The sequence below is a fragment of the Cupressus sempervirens genome, chromosome 7 (assembly GCF_028749045.1).
Source record: "Cupressus sempervirens isolate cs-2001-9-10 chromosome 7, ASM2874904v1, whole genome shotgun sequence".
Taxonomy (NCBI): domain Eukaryota; kingdom Viridiplantae; phylum Streptophyta; class Pinopsida; order Cupressales; family Cupressaceae; genus Cupressus; species Cupressus sempervirens.
In genome coordinates, this window is record NC_143124.1 from 466545907 (window position 1) to 466567563 (window position 21657).

At 36.7% G+C, this 21657-nt stretch overlaps 1 protein-coding gene across 1 annotated transcript in view; it reads right to left on the bottom strand.

Annotated features, from left to right (window-relative positions):
• The window catches only part of LOC149547559 (uncharacterized), a 213696-nt gene extending 193249 nt beyond the window's left edge, over nt 1–20447 (bottom strand). The window contains exons 1-2 of the mRNA XM_089791709.1: nt 19986–20447; nt 592–786 (exon numbers count right to left, since the gene is read on the bottom strand). Coding sequence (XP_089647835.1) covers nt 592–786; nt 19986–20234 — 444 coding nt within the window. The 5' untranslated portion in view covers nt 20235–20447. The remainder of the gene's footprint in view (nt 1–591; nt 787–19985) is intronic.
• Between the last annotated feature and the right edge of the window lie 1210 nt (nt 20448–21657).

The following is a 21657-nucleotide window of genomic DNA, read 5'->3' on the forward strand; positions in this document are numbered from 1 at the left end:
CATGGACTCTCATTGTGCAAATGAAGTTCTAACTATCACAGGTGTCAACAAGCATTGTACTGATTTGTTATTTGCTTCTTTCTAATTTAACAATCAATGCACCAGTTTACATCATTTACCTCTATTTCCTTGTATTTTGTGTGGTGCACCCAGAAACATTATCTTACTTTCATGGAAAACAGAAAAATTGCTGAGGGTTTATATGCAATATCTACTAAAGAACATAGGTTGAGTTTTAAAACATGCCATAGCTGTAGAAAGAATAAAACAGAGAAATCCTACTAATACCTACAAATGACCAAAGTATATTAATGGGATCTAAAAAATAGTAACTTATAATAGCTAATCAAAAGTTCTAAAGGAAAAAACAATGAAAAATAAAGCATCTAAAACTAAAATATGATCTATTAACCAAATAAAGAATTATCTCAAATGGGTAAATGCTAGACAAGTCAACCAATTTTTTTTAAAAATCTCATAAGAAAATTAACTGAAGTTTTAAAGTCATTATTCCAATTCTAACATTTGTCAGCAAGACAGAGGTTTAAACATGTGCAACTGTAAGTCGATATGACAAAGAGAGAATCATACAGGAATAACATTATAATGAAGGTCATGCTCAATGTCCAACGGTAAAGCAGTTTCCAAACATGCAGGATGGTGTGATGGAAAGCTCCGTTTCATAAATTCCTCCAGCTTACGAGCATCCAAAGAGTACCTAAAGCCACCATCACCGTTGAATCCAACCAGCACAATATTTATTTCAAGTGGAACCCGAAAAGGAACCTGTATTGCATTTTATCTCATTGGTGAGGAAGAAAATGAGCAATATACAAATTTCACACCCATTGATTATGGGCCCAAAGAAACAAAATCATGAAAACATTTGATGGCTATATAACTGCATGATCATGACTGCATACCCTGTCATTGTCATCCCAAAAGAAAATCCAAACAGTAAAATGAAAAGAAACTATTATAATTAAAACATTGCGAGGGATTGCACTTTTCAGCATAGTAACTCAATCATCACTTGGAATGAAAAATTGTGGCAACTTGACAAATTTTCATTTACAGTTCCATGAAATCCATGTAACATTTTAAAGTCTACTCGTTAGCCATTCTCTATTACACTTTGATTGTGCCATGTTTCTAAACCTTGAGCAAATAATAGAAAATTGCAAACTTAAAGAGCAAAGAAATATGAGTAAAATATGAAGCATGTGCTCACTCAAACTGAATTGTACCTATAAATATGCAAGGCGGCGAGAGTTCTCACTCAATGGTAGCTCTCTTATTGCATTGAGAAATAATAATAGGGTTTTCATTCATTTTGCACTAAATGGGAAAGAAAATCCTCCAACGATTTGACCCTTCATTAATACTGGGTACTCGAATCTAGGTTAGTAATGATTGAACTATGAAGTGGGGTTAAAACATCCTACAAGCATAAAACTAATAATTTGAAGCTCTTAGGTATGCAACAACCCCAAAACATCCTACAAGCATAAAACTAATAATTTGAAACTCTTAGGTATGCAACAAGCCTTCTCCCAAATAGCTTCATCCTCCGACACTAGTAAGAACTCTAAAATTAAGATCACTCAACCTAGAGTATCACCAAGACAAATGAACTCCCAAGTACCATATTTCATTCTAAATTGAGCTATGCTTTTAAAAATAAATGATATACATGTTGAAAATTGAACACATGACCACCGAGTTGACACTCAATTTCAAATTTCTTCTTCTGGCGCATAAGCAATTATTTGGTCATTACTTTATTTCACATTGTCGATTTAAGATAGCATCGGTCAGATACAATCCTTGTATCCAACTGAAACTATCCATCACATATAAGCATGAAATTATGTGAGACCAGTTCTTAATATCTCTTGGAGATCAATCAATAAATCCTTGCAAATATTGATCTAGTAATTATTGAATTGGATCAAGTAAATGATCCATGCAGATCAACAGTTATATTAAGAATGTGTTAATTAAACAAGACATGCTCAATTAGGTCAGGACTTTTGAAGAGTCTTAATAGACCTTAGTGTCTCTTCATAAAGAGACATGATATGAACAGTCATGACCGGCTTTAACAAGCCCTTTGATATGAATATATATTATGATAGAATCCAAGGGATAATCCTTGAAACTGATAAATTAAAATGTTCTCTCCCTTTGGATCAGCAATTTCATACTTGAAAAAAAAAAAAGTATCTCAGCACCTTATCAATACTTTATCATTATTGGCATTCATACTTATTAAAAGATTAAATTCTGAATATATTCTACATCCAAGAAAGAAGAAATTAGTATATTCTAGTCTGCAAATTGTAAGAATAACATCAGTCTGAAATAAATTTAGTCCAATTTAACATGGTGTCAGAGCTACAGTTCAGAGAAAAGTAGGAATACATATTTGCAGTGAATGGATGTAGCCTTTTATTTCAAACACCTTATCTTTCTGCTGGTGCTGATGCGAATTTGCTGTTTGAGTCATCCAATAATTATGATGCTCTATTCAAATTGTGTTAAGTTTGTATGTGCAATTTAGCGTGGAAAAGTGCAAAGTGGTTATGTGGCCACCGGAGGATGGTGATGCACTTACGGTGAGTTGTTCAGGCTTCTGAAGGTTCCTTCAATCATACTAGGGAAGAGGATGTGGCCCAGAATTTTTTAACAAAATTTTCTACGAACAATGTGACTGGAAAAGATTTTAACGAAGATATCTTCACAGCTTTGTGCCTGGCAACACTCTTCCCATCATGTTCGAAGGCTTATCTTATATTAGTTATTCCCATACCATCGTAGCACCTGTGTTTGTGTTCTTGTCATATGATGGGCAGGATTGACAATTCAATGGTTATTGCCCTACCTATATGGCTGGGGTGGCAACAACCTCAGTTGCTCTCCATTGTAGAACATGTTCCTCATGAAAGAGCACATGCAGCATCGATCCATTCATGAGATTCAATTCTTTAACTTGAATCTGGAATGTTATCTGAACGATAGCAAAATTCTAAATTTAATGATACCAGTTGAAGGACTCTTCTCCTTAGAATCACTTCTCATGAAAAGTTGGAAGAGAGAAAGCATCATGAATTAGAGTGTCTCTGCTAGAAACTTCAGACAATTATTGTTTGGAGAAAAATTGGAAAAAGATTTGAAAAATTGTTTAGCCACCTAGTGCCTGCAACCATTAATTCCCTGCATGTGGTGGTGTCCTTTATGACAGGCTTTACCATCAGCTCTGTAGGCACATATGTTTACTCATATTGGATATAGTGGTTTCTTTGACATGCGCAGCCTACTTACCTGTAGTCCAGCTCACTCTCAAGTGGCGCTCCATCTTCCCCGTATTATCCAGACATTGGCTTTTGCTACCAAAGGATAAAATTGTCATGACCTTTCAAAGCGCATCTGCGATTTCCATGTTTAATGAATGGGCTGTGACTTTGATTTAAGAAGTGCATCTGATTGAAAAAGATGATATGATTAGAATCTATGTGAAACACAGAGTTGTGTTCGAGAGAAGAGTAGAGGAAAGCGAGTTTTCATATTGCAGCAAATTGGCCTCCATGGGAGGAGGAGGACTTGCATTCACTGATAACAAGGTTTGGGCTGTGTTCGGCTACGGCAGCAAACGTGAACTCTGTCCACAGATTTGACCTGGACACAAACATTTGGGAGAAGGTGGAGACCAATGGGGAGAAGCCCATCCCTGAAAATGTTTTGGTCAAGGAAAGAATATTGTTGAGCATGTGGGGGGAGTCAACTGAGTGATTTAGGTCATATTGGTGCTGGAGACTTCGTCAACGTTATTTTTGCTCATGACATTGATACGCTGGAGTGGAGTAAGGTCCTCGACAATGCTGATGATCGAGAGGGAAAGTCTCATCCTGGACCTTATGGATGATGCTAACCGAGCAATGACAACAGCAACACAGCATGCTGGTTAATGAAACATCTGGATGATTTACTTCTGTATGTTGTTTGAAGGACATGATTACTGGCATATGTTCATGTTTCACTCCAGAACAAAACATTTTTCTTATGAGAATATTTCTTCACACTTGTTAAAAGCATTCAAGAATATCATCTTAGATTATTCAGAGGAGAGATGGAATCATCAAATCATGTAAAATTACCATCGATGCAAACAGGAGTCTAGTAGACTTTTTTCCTCAGTTTTGATCTCACAGCTAGCATATTATTTGAGGATCTAAGGAAGTTCATGTTGTAACGGGGAGCTCCCTTTGCCTATGGAGGTTGAACCTTTTTTTATCAACATGATACAAATGATTATCTACTCATATAGCGTGCTAATGTGTTGAGATACATGGAGAAGAAATTGATATACTTTAAATACCATTCAAAGTCAGAAAAGGTCTGCAGCATTCAACAGAGGTTAATGATTCTAATTCATGTATATATGTCAGGAATTCAGAAGGCTCTCGTGCACTTGGAGTACCTCCATCCTTAAGGACAATTGTTGACAGATGAGATGCTTGTACAATTGGGAAACTGCAGTCAGCTACGATCTTCATTCTCAATATACTACTGGCAAGCACTCGAGCAGATATTGACAGGCTTCAGAGAACTCAATTATTGCGGGATGTGTTCAGTATTCAGCAGAATATAAATACTGCTCTGGAGCTATTGGAACCTTTTTGAACATAAATAAAGGATCTTAAAATGAGAGTTGATGGTGGATATCTTGATTCATACTTGAATGGACCATTGTCCATGTGCTCGGGCCAGTCTCAACTAATGAGGAGACAGGAACAGGATTATGATCAGATTATACCGGTTATCACACTGAAATGTCGTGGCCAGTACTAAGGATAATATCAATGCCAGAACTTGATCTTTAGAGGGAGAAGATCATGTTTAGATGACTTCTCTAGTGACAAGGAAAATGTAGCAATAAAGGAGGAGCGGATAGTAGATATACAATACATGGTTGTGTCATTCTTGGTGCCTTGAAATAGGAAGGTAGCAAAGAAAAGAATATTACTAGAGTCATGTGACCCAGATGTATCAACATAAGAGATGAGCATTTCATACCCTTGAATAATGCTCATTAGCTCATGCTATAACATTGGGGACAGATCAAGAAGCACAAGAAATTGCACTCAAGGAAAAGAAAACTTGATGCTTAAAGTTATGAAACTGAATTGAAAATGGACATCAGATTCGCAAAGAGTCAGACAATCTACCTTGGATGACTATGTCATAAGGTTGATATCACATTTAGAAAAGGTCTAAGGCAACCTTGGACAAGAAGGTTGATGCATGTCTTTGGAGCTTCAGATAGAAGCCATATTATCATAAATATTGGTGTTACCAAGCCTGGGGATAAATCCGTTGTTTATTACATCCACTCATGTTATGAAATCAGAGAAGTACATTTACTCCTACAAATAATGTCATGATCAGAACAGATAAAGTTGCTAGAAACTCTACTGAGTGGATCTTTGATCATAGTGATTCAGAGGGAGTTGACCATGGAGCTGATTTCTAGACAAGGAATGAACAGGTGATAATTTCACTAAGTCTCATACCAAAGTAAAGTTTGTGCATTTGAGACTGGCTTGGAGTTGTGAAGAATGAAGCCCTTGCTAAAAAGGAGTCTTAGTATCAGTGATTTCTTGAAATGTACTTCATTGGATTCTTCTTTGTGAGAGAGAAGCTTAAAGGGAAACCCTTGTTCCACCCGATGAGAGGATTTATGATGGATCCACCCTCTGATATAATTCATGGTGGATGTCATGTGTGTGACACCATGACAACACCACGTAAGAGAATCCGTGGTGACCCAATGTAAAATCTTTTATTGACATGACTTTATGGGCCCCCTGTGTACATTATCAAAAGGTGAAAATCTTTCAAATAATATACACTTGTATTCAACATTGTAAGGTGACGAATTTACAATGTTCACTATCATGATGAATATCATGCTGACTTGATATTCATGGAAATGTCTTGATAGTTAATATCTCATGGACTTATTGATAGATATCATGCTAACTTGATATTGGTTGTGTATCAATATGCTTTTTATGAGATAATCATGGTGGATATTATGCCATGCCATGATATGTCATGGTAGACATCATGCGACGTGATGTCAATGCACACACCATAACTAGGATATACGAAAATCATGTGACTTGACGTTCAGTATACTCCTTGATATCACGTGATTAGGTGATATCTAAACTAGTTCATACTTAGTATCTTCCCTAGCTAAGAGGGAGTGTTGATTTCAGATAGTGAAAATCAAATAGAATCCTTGTATCCAACTGAAGCTATCCACCACATCTAAGCATGAAATTATCTGCAATTAAATCATAAATCTCTTGGAGATCAATCAATGAATCCTTGAAAATATTGATCTAGTAATTATTGAATTGGATTGAGTAAAATGATCCATGCAGATCGAAGGTTATATTAAGAATGTGTTAATTAAACAAGAGATGTAATTAGGTCAGGACTTTTGAAGTCTTAATAGACCTTCGTGCCTCTTTATGAAGAGACATGATATGAACTGTCATGACCAGCTAACACAAGCCTTTTGATATGAATATATATGATGACTGGATCCAAGGGATAATCATTGAAATTGATAAATGCTCTCTCCCTTTGGATAGCAATTTCAGACTTGAAAAAAAAAGTATCTCAGCACCTTATCAATACTTTATCATTATTGGCATTCATACTTATTAAAAGATTAAATTCTGAAAATATTCTACATCCAAGAAAGAAGAAAATATTATATTCTAATCTGCAAATTGTAAGAATCACATCAGTCCGAAATAAATTTAGTCTAATTTATCACACATTTTTTCATAAGCTGACTGGCATCAAAAGTTACTTTTTATATGTTTAAACTTTGAACTGATAGCATGTTTTAATTATTTCAAAAAGTGACATAAGTTGTGAAAAAATGAGGTGTTAGGCTCAAGGGGTCAAATAGTGATCTTTTTGCACACTTTAAGATGCTTTTAAAATATTAAAGTGAATATGGAGCCAAAAAAAAGAAACTGACAGTTGTTTAACCATGAAAAGTTATAAATGAAGGGAGATGTGAATAAAAAAGGATTACTAGTTTTTCCTACTTGCTCTAAGTGAGACTTGAGTTCTCATATTTCTTGAGGATAAAGATTCTCTAGAAATCTCTGAAAATACCAGTTCAAATGAAGAAAACCTTCCTAACCGGATTTGGTGATTTCATCCTCAAGTCATAGCTGCCCTGCATATAAAATATTCCAGTTTGGTATTAAAGCTGTAGATTTTTTACGTGTTTTGATTTCTATTTGGCTTTTTTGTTAATTTATCAGCACCGATGCTGACCCTGATTCATGTTGATCATCTTCATTACAAACATTTCCCAAGAACCACTATCTCTTACAACTTACCAGGAGAGAACGAAGAGACTTACCACACAACACCTGTAGTGTGCTTAAAACTCATCAAATAACTTCACAATATCACTTGAGGCAACACTTCATAGATGTCATATTTTCCATATTTACTACAGTTGTAGACTTTTTTCTATGTATTTGTTTCAAACTTCTGCAATACACTTTTTTTTTGTCAGTCTAGTAGCATTTGCTCTCATTAATCTACTTCAATTTTTTTTTCAAACAAATTGATAAGATACGTCAGAGTATGGCAAACATAGTTTTGAGATTTTAACTCTCTGTCAGAAGGTAAGACTGGTAGAGTCTCAAGCAAAGTTATAAAAATCTAGCAGATGGAAAAAAATGAAAAATAAAGTTCTAGAAATATTATCATATGTTAGAAACATATCTTAAAAAGCCTAGTGTTACATCCACTCAAAAAAAATGGATCATGTGTAATGACCCTCCTCCAATCTGCTCTCAAAAATGCTGATGAAAGCTCAAAGAATTCCATCAAACAATTCACAAGCAAGGGACGTATGACTGATATAGTATTTCAGCTAGCTTCAAATGACTTTTTCTTCAATTTGCATCAATGAGAATCTTGTGCTAGAAGACTACAATGGACTACACAATGACCTAACATGAGTGTGCTACTAATTTTTAACAATATTCAGTGCATATATATGATCTAAGCATGAGAAATGAACACCTACAGCCAACTGGCATTTTTACAAACAGTTGGTATGCAAACTAACTAGCTGATAAATAATGATATTAAATTGCTTAAATGACACCAGCAACTATTATCTTCTTAATTGCAATGAAAAATACAATGCTCATGAAATATGGCCAAGACTTTGGCATTTACATGGATTACAAAATGATAATGTTGGTATAATGCACACTTACAGCTGAAAGCTTATAACACCCTAAAAAGCAATACTAACAAAAGAACCTAGTTGTAGATGGCTGTAATAATTTCCTTCAATGCTGTCCCTTCTGCTTTGCTTTTTTCGAACTGTTTTTTCGGCCTGCTTTTTCGGTTCTGCTTTTTCGAACTGCTTTTTCGTACCCACTTTTTCGGCCTACTTTTTCAGTTCCGCTTTTTCGGACTGCTTTTTCGTATCTGCTTTTTCAGATTGCTACTATGTCGAATCTCAAGACCATATCTTTCAATGGTGTCAAGATTTCTAGCTTGAAGGGATTCCGTCCTTCAAACTATTGAGACATAATCTCCAGAAAATTCCCCAATTTCTTTGATATTTCCAAGTATGCATAAAAGAAGCTCTCCCATTTCTTTTATAGTGTTCTCACAAGAGCTCCATCCTTCGTTTTCTCCACTTTCTCTAGAAACTTCTAGAACATTATTTTATTTTATCTATTAAGTGACTTTATAAAAATATTTTATAATTCAAGTCACTTTATTAAATTAATTGATTTAAAAAGATACCTTTTAATATTTATTTATTTGATAACTTTATAAATAATTAACTTAATACCACTTATTTATTTAATTAAAATAGTTAATTAGTCATCCTCATAAAATATTCATTATTTTGGACAACCTAATTAATTAAATTAATTAAATTAAATTGCCTCCAAAAATGGGGACATGACAGTCCGCCCTTCCTGAAATTGCTTGTCCCCAAGCAATGGTTGAACAATAAACCAATCAATCCGCCTAGATCCCAAATGTAGTCATGAACTATACTACTGTCAATCAACACAGGCTCCTGCAATATCCTTTGCAATATAACCAAGAGGAATCCATAATCAAACTAACAATTACAGCTCAACCAAACTCCAAAATCACAACTGCCACAATCAGAAACCCACGAGACACAAACTCTTAGAACATCAGAACCCAAGTAAAGTGGACAAATCAAACTGCCAACACAGTAAATACCATCAACGCATCCCACTGGCCTATACGAAATGTACAATCCAACTCTGCAACAATGGTGAACGCTCCCGAATGAAATTGTACCTAGTATGGAGAATCCACACACTGTACAACTCCTGCAGTCAACACAACTCTGCAGATCACCGGCCACTGTCTCATAACCATAACTCCCATGCACTGCTGATGGTGAAAAGACATCACAAGATAAACAGCAAGAAATGGAACCCAAACCAAATTTGTCTACCATCAACTCCTCAACACAAAGATCAAATGCTAACTGATGTACATACACTGCAGTATAATGTTGATAAAAAGAACCAATCCCAGTCAAAGACTCATCCTGCAGACGTGATACAACCAACTGTGACTGATCATCAGCTAAGTCAGAGGATGATATAGCCAAGGGTGCAAAATCAACAACAACATCACTAGTCTTTGTGCCCTCCAAGTCAAACATACCACAATGCTCAGCTGCAGCGCCCAACTCAGTTGAACCTGCCTCCAATGGAAACGGACCAACTATGCCAATACTAGTGTCGTGGATAGATATATCCTCATCTCCATTGCCTCTATTAACCTCGACCATGGACGTCCTTGGATCACCAGACACCACGGTCAGTGACTGTACAGAATCTGGTAAAGACTGAAGTCGTTCCAACTCCACGATCACCTCAGCTAAATGAAACTGTGACTCCTTGAAAGCCAACTGTGCACTCTCAAGAAACTCAGAAGTCACCTCAAGCTGCTAAGTAAGCTCACTCACCTCATCTTCCTTGACCAATAATGCGTCATATGCTATACTGCCCCACTCCATAAGATAATCTCTGTCGGCTACCAATTGCATATAATTCTGTCTCAGAATCCAGATAGCCTCCCATAAAGAGTGGATCTCTGTCAAAGAAAGATAACTGCCTCCCTGCTCATTACTTGTAGGAGAACCCCATCCATAAACTGCTAACAATTGACGAACAACATCGAAATGCTCACAAACGATAGCAATGTCTCGCTCACTAACTCTCAGCTGACTAGACACATGATTGTGCTGGCTGGTCAAACTCCTATACTCTACCCCTGGTACACTGTCCAAAGGAGTAACCTCATAATAGCCATCGTCTGTAATATTGCCATCCAAATTCCGCAGTCCAACTGCTGAACTTGTATCATCAAACGGAGTGACTGAAGCATCAACATAAACCTCTGTATCAAAGGAAACTGTTGAGGAGACTAAGTCCTCAAAATTGTCCACAACATCCCCCTGGGTGTCATCTGTAATAATCAAATCCTGGGACTCTTCTGTAAACTTTGTCATATCTGAGAGATCATCAACCCATTCCAACAAGAATGGTCGAATGGATACATGAGCAATGCCCAACAAAGGTGTATAAAAACTAATTCCAACATCAAACAAGCTGCTGGCATAAATGAGAACTACACCTGGCAAACTACTAATCAAGTCCATGATGGTGCAACAGATACTACTACCAAAGAATGATAAATATCTCCGGTCAAAATAATCCCAAGTACTAAGATAAGGATCCCAACATCTAATCCATGAATGGAAACCAACTGGCAATTCAAGTAAACTTCTCACTTGAGTAATGTGAACAATACCAACTAACTTCACGAACCTATCTACAGTCTCTGAATTCGGAGTGTGAATGTTAGACGTACTCATATCATCATCAACATGTGACCCGACTGTAAAAGGAAACTGAGTCCCTGCTATATGCGCTAACTCCTGAACTGAACTCACCTCAAGACAACGCTCGTCCACATGTCTCTCAGAATCCTGGAGAGCCAACTTCATTGCCTCCATGCCTTCCTTAATCTGTTGTAAGTCGTCACAAGAAGAACTTGTTGTGACTCCTTTCTGTCTCTCTTGCAGTTGAATCATCCAAATGTGATTCTCAATCAATCCATGTATCCTATCAAGATGAGATAAAGTCTGTGACAATATTCTTGTCCCTTGTCTTCAACTGGCTTGCCAAACCAAGTAAAGAGCTACTAGCCTTTATCTCATGTGAAGAAGCATCCGACTGTGCCTGATACTCACTTTCTGCAAAGTCCTGAATGCTCACTTTCTGATCAACTGTACTATCCTCAAACATAACAGTATCCTCAACTGTTGTAACTTCATCCAGCCCGACTGTACTAGAATCACTATCTGTGTCAATCACACAATCCAGTGGGCCTATGATATCACCTTCTGATGCAACTAGCTCAACCTGCACAACATCTGTAACCCCTTCTACCTATGAAGATGATGCAGATAAACCATTACCTGAAGATGTGCTAATGTCTCCCTGTATCGAATCAGCATGTCTGTTAAACTCCTCATACAAGTTTCTGCCTATCATAGGGAAGGTACGATCCTTAGGCCTATCAAAACGTTCAATCAGTCTCTCCTTAAACTCCACATATGAGGTAATGTGTGCATGACCCATAGTGACCATACCATGATGCCACCACTCGTGTGCTAAACCATCCAGGTGAATTGTTGCATACTTAATAGCTTCTTCCTCAGGCATAGGGTTCATTTGAAAGTATGTGTCAAGCCTTTGAACCCAAGCTCTTGCTGTAGACTCCCCCGAGCCATTGTAATATGGTAACTGAAGTTTCCCTACTTTCTTTCGTAGCTCATAGCTCTGGTTCCTATCATGTCCACGTGGCATATGCTTCATCCGCACATCTATATACTCCCTAAAGGTGATTGCAACAGTAAAATCTGGACCTCCGGCTTCCCAATCTCTCCTTAGCTGGTCCTGTATATTAGTGATCTGGGTCTCTGGTACGGGCTGCTCTGGAGCTCTAGGAGGAAATGTGGAAATCATGGGCCGCGAACTCACTATCCTAGTTTGCTAGGGTGCATGACCGAAATTGTTCCCAACTTGTTCGCCTCCATTATGTGTCCCATCTTGATTATTACCATTCTGATTATTTCCTCCACCCACATTAGCATTCAACCCCATTTGACGAGCCATCATCTGCATCATAAGCTCCAATCTCTGACTCTGTTTCTGTGCTCTCTGCTCTGCTAATCGATGTCCCTATGCCAAGGTGTCTAATAACTGTAAGAATCTTTCCTCTCCTTGATCTGGACCGACATTCCCGCCTCTGCCTAATCCTGTATTCCTGTCATCTCGGTCACCCATATTGCTGTCTTGATCAAAGAATACCTCCTCTGTGTCTATATGACTGGATTCTATGTCCACCTGCACGGATGAACTAGACTGTTCGCTCTGCAGGTCTGAAATTTTATTTTGTCTTGCTCTGGTATTGCGAAAATTATAAGGCCCCTGTCACATGCTCAAACATAAATGCTCTGATTTTAGTGTTTTGACATTTCGTCAAACACTTTCCCCTCTATCTGGCTGTTCCAAATTCCCTATAAGACCTCCACAGGATGGCAGGACTTATAGCTCTGATACCACTGTAATGACCCTCCTCCAATCTGCTCTCAAAAATGCTGATGAAAGCTCAAGGAATTTCATCAAACAATTCACAAGCAAGGGACGTATGACTGATATAGTATTTCAGCTAGCTTCAAATGACTTTTTCTTCAATTTGCATCAATGAGAATCTTGTGCTAGAAGACTACAATGGACTCCACAATGACCTAACATGAGTGTGCTATTAATTTTTGACAATATTCAGTGCATATATATGATCTAAGCATGAGAAATGAACACCTACAGCCAACTGGCATTTTTACAAACAGTTGGTATGCAAACTAACTAGCTGATAAATAATGATATTAAATTGCTTAAATGACACCGGCAACTATTATCTTCTTAACTGCAATGAAAAATAAAATGCTCATGAAATATGGCCAAGACTTTGGCATTTACATGGATTACAAAATGATAATGTTGGTATAATGCACACTTACAGCTGAAAGCTTATAACACCCTAAAAAGCAATACTAGCAAAAGAACCTGATTGTAGATGGCTGTAATAATTTCCTTCAATGCTGCCCCTAAAAAGCAATACTAGCAAAAGAACCTGATTGTAGATGGCTGTAATAATTTCCTTCAATGCTGCCCCTTCTGCTTTGCTTTTTTCGATCTGCTTTTTCGGCTTGCTTTTTCGGTTCTGCTTTTTTGGACTGCTTTTTCGTACCTGCTTTTTCAACCTGCTTTTTCGGTTCCGCTTTTTTGGACTGCTTTTTCGTATCTGCTTTTTCGGATTGCTACTATGTTGAATCTCAAGACCATATCTTTCAATGGCGTCAAGATTTCCAGCTTGAAGGGATTTCGTCCTTCAAACTATTGAGACATAATCTCTAGAAAATTCCTCAATTTCTTTGATATTTCCAAGCATGCATAAAAGAAGCTCTCCCATTTCTTTTATAGTGTTCTCACAAGAGCTCCATCCTTCGTTTTCTCCACTTTCTCTAGAAACTTCTAGAACATTATTTTATTTTATCTATTAAGTGACTTTATAAAAATATTTTATAATTCAAGTCACTTTATTAAATTAATTAAATATAGTGTTACCTTTTAATATTTATTTATTTGATAACTTTATAAATAATTAACTTAATACCACTTATTTATTTAATTAAAATAATTAATTAGTCATCCTCATAAAATATTCATTATTTTGGACAACCTAATTAATTAAATCAAATTGCCTCCAAAAATGGGGACATGACATCATGACAAATTTCAAACTAATCCCTGTGTTTTTACGAAAACAAAAATACTATTCCAAGCCTTGCCTGCTCCATTTTGCCAAGTTATTTTCATTGTAATTTTCTAAGGATCTTCAAACAAGGCTCTTGAAAATATTCGTCATGGCAGAAAAAAGATATTTTTAAATGGAGAGATTTGCTAAGACAAGATCAAATGTGGTCCTGATATGGGAAAGGGTTCAAAAATAAGAAATTTTGCTTAAGAAAGAGTAGTTGTGTGCACCTTACACCCAGATACAAGGGTAATCAAACTTAGAGAATAAATCCATTATTTATCTCTTCTTTTAATTTTATTGTACTTGAAAAAAAAATGGGTTCCCAATATAATTCTAATTCCAATTTTATTTCCAATAATATCCTGATTAATTGAAAATATCTTGTATTCCTTAGTTTAAATTCAATGTTGATTAAACAGAGTTTGTTATGCCTATCTTGTTTTAAATTGCTATAAAAATGTTTCGCTATGTGTGTTAAGGGAGATTGAATTGTTTTTCAGCAAGTTTACAAGGTTTGAATTGCAATCTATTCAAAGTTAAGAACTTTCTTTCATCAAGACCTTAACATTATTCACCAAAGCATTCTGTCCTTGTGTTTTAATCTATCCAATCTCTATAAGTACTTGCAATTGTTCAATTTTTCTTTTAAATAGAAATGCGTGGCTGTAAAGTTTCCTTTCAAGCATAAAAGATTTATGCCTAGCATTGAAGAGTCTATCAGCATTTTTCCCAATATGAATCCTAATATATACACATTTAACTTATTCAACATAATTGTGTGCCATCCCAAAAAGCATCATAAAGATTTTAAATAGAAAATCTACTGCACACCTATTCCATTTTGTGTCACACAAAAGGGTGTGAATTGAAATGCTAACAAATAGAAAAACATAAAGCGCTATTGAAACATATTTCTTGTTTTAAGTTCTCATTGCTCACCCAAAGGCAGTTTCTCTATTTCATTATTGTTGGATATAGAATGCCAGCTCGAGTATGACAGTTGAGTTCAATCCATAGCATTGAGTTCAAGCTAGTTTTCCTAGTCCATTACTTTTAAATAGAAAAGGCCAGCCTAAGTATGACAATTCATTTTAGTCAATCATATTCTGTTCGGACCAGTGTATCAACTATCAAGTCTTAATGTTAATTAGAAAAAGCCAAACAGAGTATGACAATTAGATTCACTTCATCTACAAGTCTCAGTCACTCACAGAGTCCCAAGTCAAGCAGCAAAGAACAGTTTTTGCTGCCTCAACTTCGTAAAAATTGTGACTTAAAAACTCTTTTCTACTTCACTATAAAGGTATAACAAGTTTACATTTGCAAGGGCCCTCAGTTTTCGTTCCTTAATTTATACTTCCCTTCAAAACTTCATGCTCTGCAACTAGTGAATCTTTAGACTTAGCTGCCCTGTTGAGATGTTAGTGTATATATGTAAATGCTACAGGGTGTTTACCTCAAAGAAAGTTCAGAAGATTAGTACAACTCAAGAAAGTTCATAGCCTGAGAGGGTGATTGCTGGAAGTCTGGCTTTATATTGAAATACAACTTTCATTTACCCTCCCAGGTGGAATCAGATATTTTTCAGGGATATTCCTCATTCTAACCCGGGAAAAAGGCATCTTTCCTTCTTTTGGAGGGAAAAGAGGCTTTAGTTTCAAAAGTCAGCCCACTTTCAGTATTTGGTAATTTTCTTCTCTCTGTTCACTAATTGTCATCACTTTCCTTTGATGGGCCTTCTGTGTGTGAGTTTGGTTTATTGTGAGAAGAACCAATCCATCATTCAAACAGCTATAAAGAGTGGAGACCAATTCTCAGAATGTGATTATCTTCATGATGTTGCAAAATTAAATATATAACTCCCATTCAGCGGTGCATTTGTAGCTTGCTCCAGCAGGTTGAGATGTTTCAAACTTCAGTTCAAGAGTAACTCTGAGTAAGTTGAAAGATTCTGTGACCCTTCACAGCTCCAGTCATTTCATCATCAACAATACCATACGTATGATCAATCATATATTAGGTTGCCCATATATACATGAGAATTCACATTTATTCATTGAAATAATGTTTAATATTTGTGGTTTTTTTAATTCTCTGTGTAATGACAAATTTCTGCCAGGCTTTTCATCAAGTCCACGTCAAAAAAGTGAGATAGATAATCCAAGCTGAGTCTTAATTCCATGGTCCAGACTTCAATCAAATATGAGAAATGTTTCCTCTAATTCAAGAGATTTTTACCAGTATGTAGTTAGGTTTTTGCCATCGGTTCAAACTTTTGATCAATGATAAGAAACTACTCCTCCAGTTTGAAGGAGTTTGCAGCATGTGTGAAATTACACTTCCCGTATTGTGCTACAGACTGTGTAAATTTAAAGCTTTTAATCTAATATTTCTTGCTTACTGAAAATATTTTCCCTTAGTTTAGACCTATGTTACCCCAAGTTTCCGGGACAAGGGGACGGGAGGACGGGGAAATGGGTTTCCGGGACAGTTTTTTTTTTTTGCAGGAATAGGGGACAGCTATATATATATATATATATATATATATATCTGAATTTTCAAAAATATTCATCAATTCTACATTCGTCACAGCAACATAGTTAAAAATTATCAATTCCATTCATCAAATATTGATTCATCAATGATCATAGGGCATAGCAATCAGCATCTAATTGAGTCGTCATAGAAAATCAAAATTCTAAATAGCATCATTTTCAATTATCTAAGAAAATTCAAATAATCACTTTCAATCATCATCTAAGTACTTACAATACCATTAGTAAGTCATGAAATGAATCAAATGAGACAATGAAAAACATCAACTTTCAACAAAATGAAAACATTGAAAAGTTAAGACTTAAACAATTGAACTTTTACATTAAACTAGATCTGTAATATAAATTAAACCATAAAAGATAAAGAGATCTGTGTGATATCTGTGGGGATAATGGATCATGTAACAGCAGTAGTATACAGTTATTATTATTATTAATGGACGCAAGGTTATGATTATATATAATAAAACATTAAGATAGGAAATGAAAACATTGAGTTATTATTATATTAACAAACCTAAGTCTATATAAAAAACATTAAAAGTTTTTTTTTTTAATATATTTGAAATTACGGAGTCTATAGGTGGCTTATTTAATTTTTGTGGTAAAAATCGGAAACTTTTTTAGAAGTCCCGGAAACCTTTAGGAAACGAAAAATGCAGTCCCCGGGACAGTCAACAAGTTTCTGAAACTCGTTGACCGTTTCCTGTGTTTCGGGGACGCATTTCCGATATTCCTATCTAGGTGGGGACAGCTTGGAAACGTTTCCTGCCGCCCCCCCGTCCCCGAAACCGTCCCCGTTTTCGAAACCTGAGTCTTAGAGGTGGAAACGCGTTTCCGGGTAACGTAGGTTTAGACTGACAAACTGATGGTTTTGAAAAACACCTAATTGGGCAGATTTTCAGCAGCAATGAAACAGCTATGGACAGTATCCATGCCTAGGGTTTCTATATTTTCCCTTATGGTGAGTGGTGCCAAGGGTGGCCAGAGCTTCAATGGCAGACGGTCATGTGGATCTAAAAATGGCTTCAAGATTCATGGGCAGAGGGTCACACATGCTGCGACTCAACAGAAAAATGAGGAGGATAACAGAACACATTGCAGCAGTTATTTGTTTCAAGGCAGTGCTAGGTTTTGTGGTGCTGATGTCTCTGATGAAGGATGCTCAGACCACAGTGTCTCTGCCCTGTCTAATTCCCCAATAGTCACGGAGTATGGTGACAGCCCCCAAACTGTTGTTTTTCGTGGTTCTCGCGGTTTACACAGTGATGTGTCACATGAGGATATGGTTTTTTGTTATGAGACAGGAAGTAGAGAAGAGAGTTTATTAAGAGGAATGAAGAGTGCTGATTTCAAAGGGTTCAAAATGGGTAATCGCTCCAAGGCCTTGACGGCTCAGACTGTTATTCAAGTTCATCCCAATGGGTTGAGGTTGATTCCCTTTGAGGCCGGGAAGGGGGCCAAGGGCTGGGCAGGTCTGGAATGTCAGACAAACAGAGTTGACAAGAGGATGAACAACTCTTTTCAAAGGACGTATAAGGAACTGGTTAAGAAAAAAGGGTACAGGAATACTACCTATACAACTTGTTTTGAGCCATTGGCAGAGAAAGTTTTGGTCTGTTTAGATGCAGAAGTTGAGGAGGAAGTTCCAGAAAATGCCAAAAAAAATTGGAAACGGGACTGATTGGAAGGTATAAGGGGTTTTGGCCTATTCTTGGAGAGTTACATAACTGGATTTCTCGGATGTGGGGCCCTGTTTTGGAGGGTAATGTACATATTTATCTGGGTGCTCAAGGCTTCTCTGTTTTGTCTTTCGATAATACAATGGACCGGAAGAAAAAAATTGTGAGTCCATTTGGAGCTGGGAAAACAAATACACATTGTTGCTGAAACCACGGTACCCTGCTTTCAAAAGCACTTAGTCTTTCAATCTGATCCCCCTATGGGTAAGGCTTTCAAATCTTCCGTTACAATGCTGGTTTGATTCTTGTCTTAAAGCTATTGGAAACTCTTTGGGCAAATTTATGAGTGTAGAGGTGGACTGTCATAAAAATTATCATTTTACTTTTGCCTGCATTTTGGTAGAGATCAATGTTATGAAGGCCCTCCCGGCAAAAGTACCCCTTAAATTAGGTAGTGGTGAATACTTTCAGCCCGTACATTATGAGGGCATCCCTATCAGATGTAGAAACTGTTTCCCAAAGAGGCATGTAGCTGAAAATTGCCCAAAGAAAAGAGTGTTGAAATCAATAACTTGGTGGAAGGATACATCTATCAAATTCTGTTCAGTAGAGAAGAATTTGGATAGCGCTTCAAATGGGACTGCTAAAATTGCCTATGTGGCAGATAGCAAGGTATACAACTCAGATAATTTTGGTGACCTTAAGGGCAGAAGGATTGTGGAGTTGAGAGGTGTCGACAAGATAAAGACAGCGAGGTTTCAAAGGTTATTGATATGATAAATTCTTGTGGTCGTCCCAATGGTCCACAAAAGCTTAAAAAGAAGGAAGCGTGAATGTTTGAGACTAGTGCTCGGACTGAGGACTGAGGAGATGCGTTTGGGATCTGACATAGTGATTTGCAGGAAAGTGAACACGGAAGGTTTGTGTTACAGCTAGTGGCAGCCTTACGAATTAGGATAGGGAAGAAGTTCAACTGATAAGCCCTTGGAGTTATAGATGGAGTTTGGGAGATTAGAAGAGAGATGGCATGTCGTGGAAGGGAGAAGACATAAGAAAGCTAAGAAGGGAGTGGCTTTGATATGATTTTACGCCCCCCTTTGAAAAACGGAGCAAGATGTAAAACTTAATAATGAGACCTGTTTATGGGTTTTTCTTGACTGTTCTGTTATGCTTCAACGGCGAGGCAGTTCTCCTCCTAAAACTGCCCCTAGTTCAGGCCAAGCAAAAATCTCTGACTTTCCTTAATAAAATCAAAAACATATCACTGATCCAAAAAAATTATCTTCCCCTTAATGCAATAGCGGAGAGTATCTTTTCTGTCAAATTCACTAAAGACTTGCCTCTGGTTTCATCCATTATGTATTCCAAGCGCAACACCAAATGTAGTAGTCTACACAATTATAAACTCAGCCTATCAACATGTCCTAAGTCTGATGAGGATTTGACCGAGGGACTCTGCTAGGAGATCTCCAATTATTGTTAATGTAAACTTTTGCTATGTTATTTGCGCTTGTGGAATATCTGCTTTTTCAGGAGTTTACAGATGGATTTCCCCAAATACAAGCCAAGTCCTAGTCTTAAAACAGCGATAGCAACTATTGGAATTTGGAACAACTTGATGTTATGTACACTGCAACATAAAATATTGAGTACTTAATTGATTGGCAATTGGGCGAGCCATTAGTTGTGTGAGTGCATATGGTCATATAATTGAAAGGGATGTGTATATGGGTACCTCGGCTGTGGAAGAATGAAGCATGTCGTGCACTTCGGACCTGAGGTCGGAGATATCTTGGAAAGCACTGTGATGCCACTGCGGGTGCCCTGGATCGCGTCTGAATGCTTCCTTCACCGCGCATTTAACTACTCTTCCTGAGAATAATTCCAAAATTGCTAAAACTACAAACGCTTTGCATAAATCCAAATATTTCATTCTCCTTTCCATGTCTACTGATAACTGATCCGCTGTACTACCACTGATCATAAATCGAAATATTTCATTCTCCTTCCACAATGGTTTTGTGTACAGAACGCTAGCTATCCGATGATTTCGAAGCAGCGCGTTTCATCCCGAATAGTTCCGGCTTTCGTCCCGACTGGCTTATGTTGGCCTCAATACACATAGTTACTCCTCGCACAATAGAGAATTGCAACTCTATTGCCTATGCTAATTTAGTTTTTTTCTTGTCGCAAATTTAGCATCTATGTGGAGAATGTGTTAGATTTTAGCATACATATTTAAAAATATAAATTAATAATTGCATTGTGGAATGGGATATAGAAGAGGTTTACTTGTCTATAAGGAAAAATTGGTCTACTTTTTGTACATGATTATTACAATTGTTTAGTGGTAAAATGGAGATATTTTAATAGAATGTAGACTTCTACTTCACATTGTTAAAACATTCAAAAACAAAGGATGGGATACAAAGAGAAGAGATAATTCTCAAATACGATTCTTCTTAATAAGTCAAATTAGATTAGCAAGGATCCAACGGAGAAAGGGTGTCAATTCTAAATTTAAATTATAAAGGAGAATGCAATATAAAGAAACGCACTATTTGGCCCTTATAGGATACTATATGAAAAATTGAACCAATTGATTAAATAGTGTAGATCTAGGTGTTAAGTGTTTACAATCAACCAATTAAAATATAGATCTAAGATAAAGATATGAAAGGAAATAAAATATCAAAAACTCACCTTAAAAAATATAGTAGAAGATGTATTTTAGCTCAAAATCGTGGATCTGAGCTTGTTTCTGAATAACTAACTATGGATCTTTGATTAAAACGATGAAGCACACAAAATCCAGAAATCATTCTTCCAAAAAAGCAAAAAGATCAATGTCGACTTGGTCGATTACATCCTCGCGGGGTTGATGTGTACCAGGGGCACTATAACAGAGTCAAACCAACTTCTCCAGAAAACTCTTAGGGAGTGATTTCCAGATCTGCATAGGAAATCTTGCTATCATGTTCCTACACACAAAAAATGAACGGTTTTTGTTATTGGTGGGTGAGGGCTTGCCTTGGTCAAGCCCTAGATTGAGGAGTCAACCTTAAATTGATAAAAGTAAGTGTAAATGATTGAAACAAGATAAATATTAGGATTCACCTTGCTCAAAACCCTTGTCAATATGGATTTTTCTTTGTAGAGTGTTGAAGATCTTGAATTTGCTATGTATGTAGGGTATCCCCATAAATTGCAATGGATCTACCACAATTCTATCATGGTGTCATGGATGTAAGTGTGCATCAATTTAGAAGATGATGAAGCTTCAATGTAGATCTCCTCGCTTGATAGCCAACAATACGCTAGATCTTTAAGAAGAAATGTCCACAAATGATCCTTCAATGCTTGATAGAAATCTCCCTTGCTTGAATACTTAATTGCCTTGAATGCTT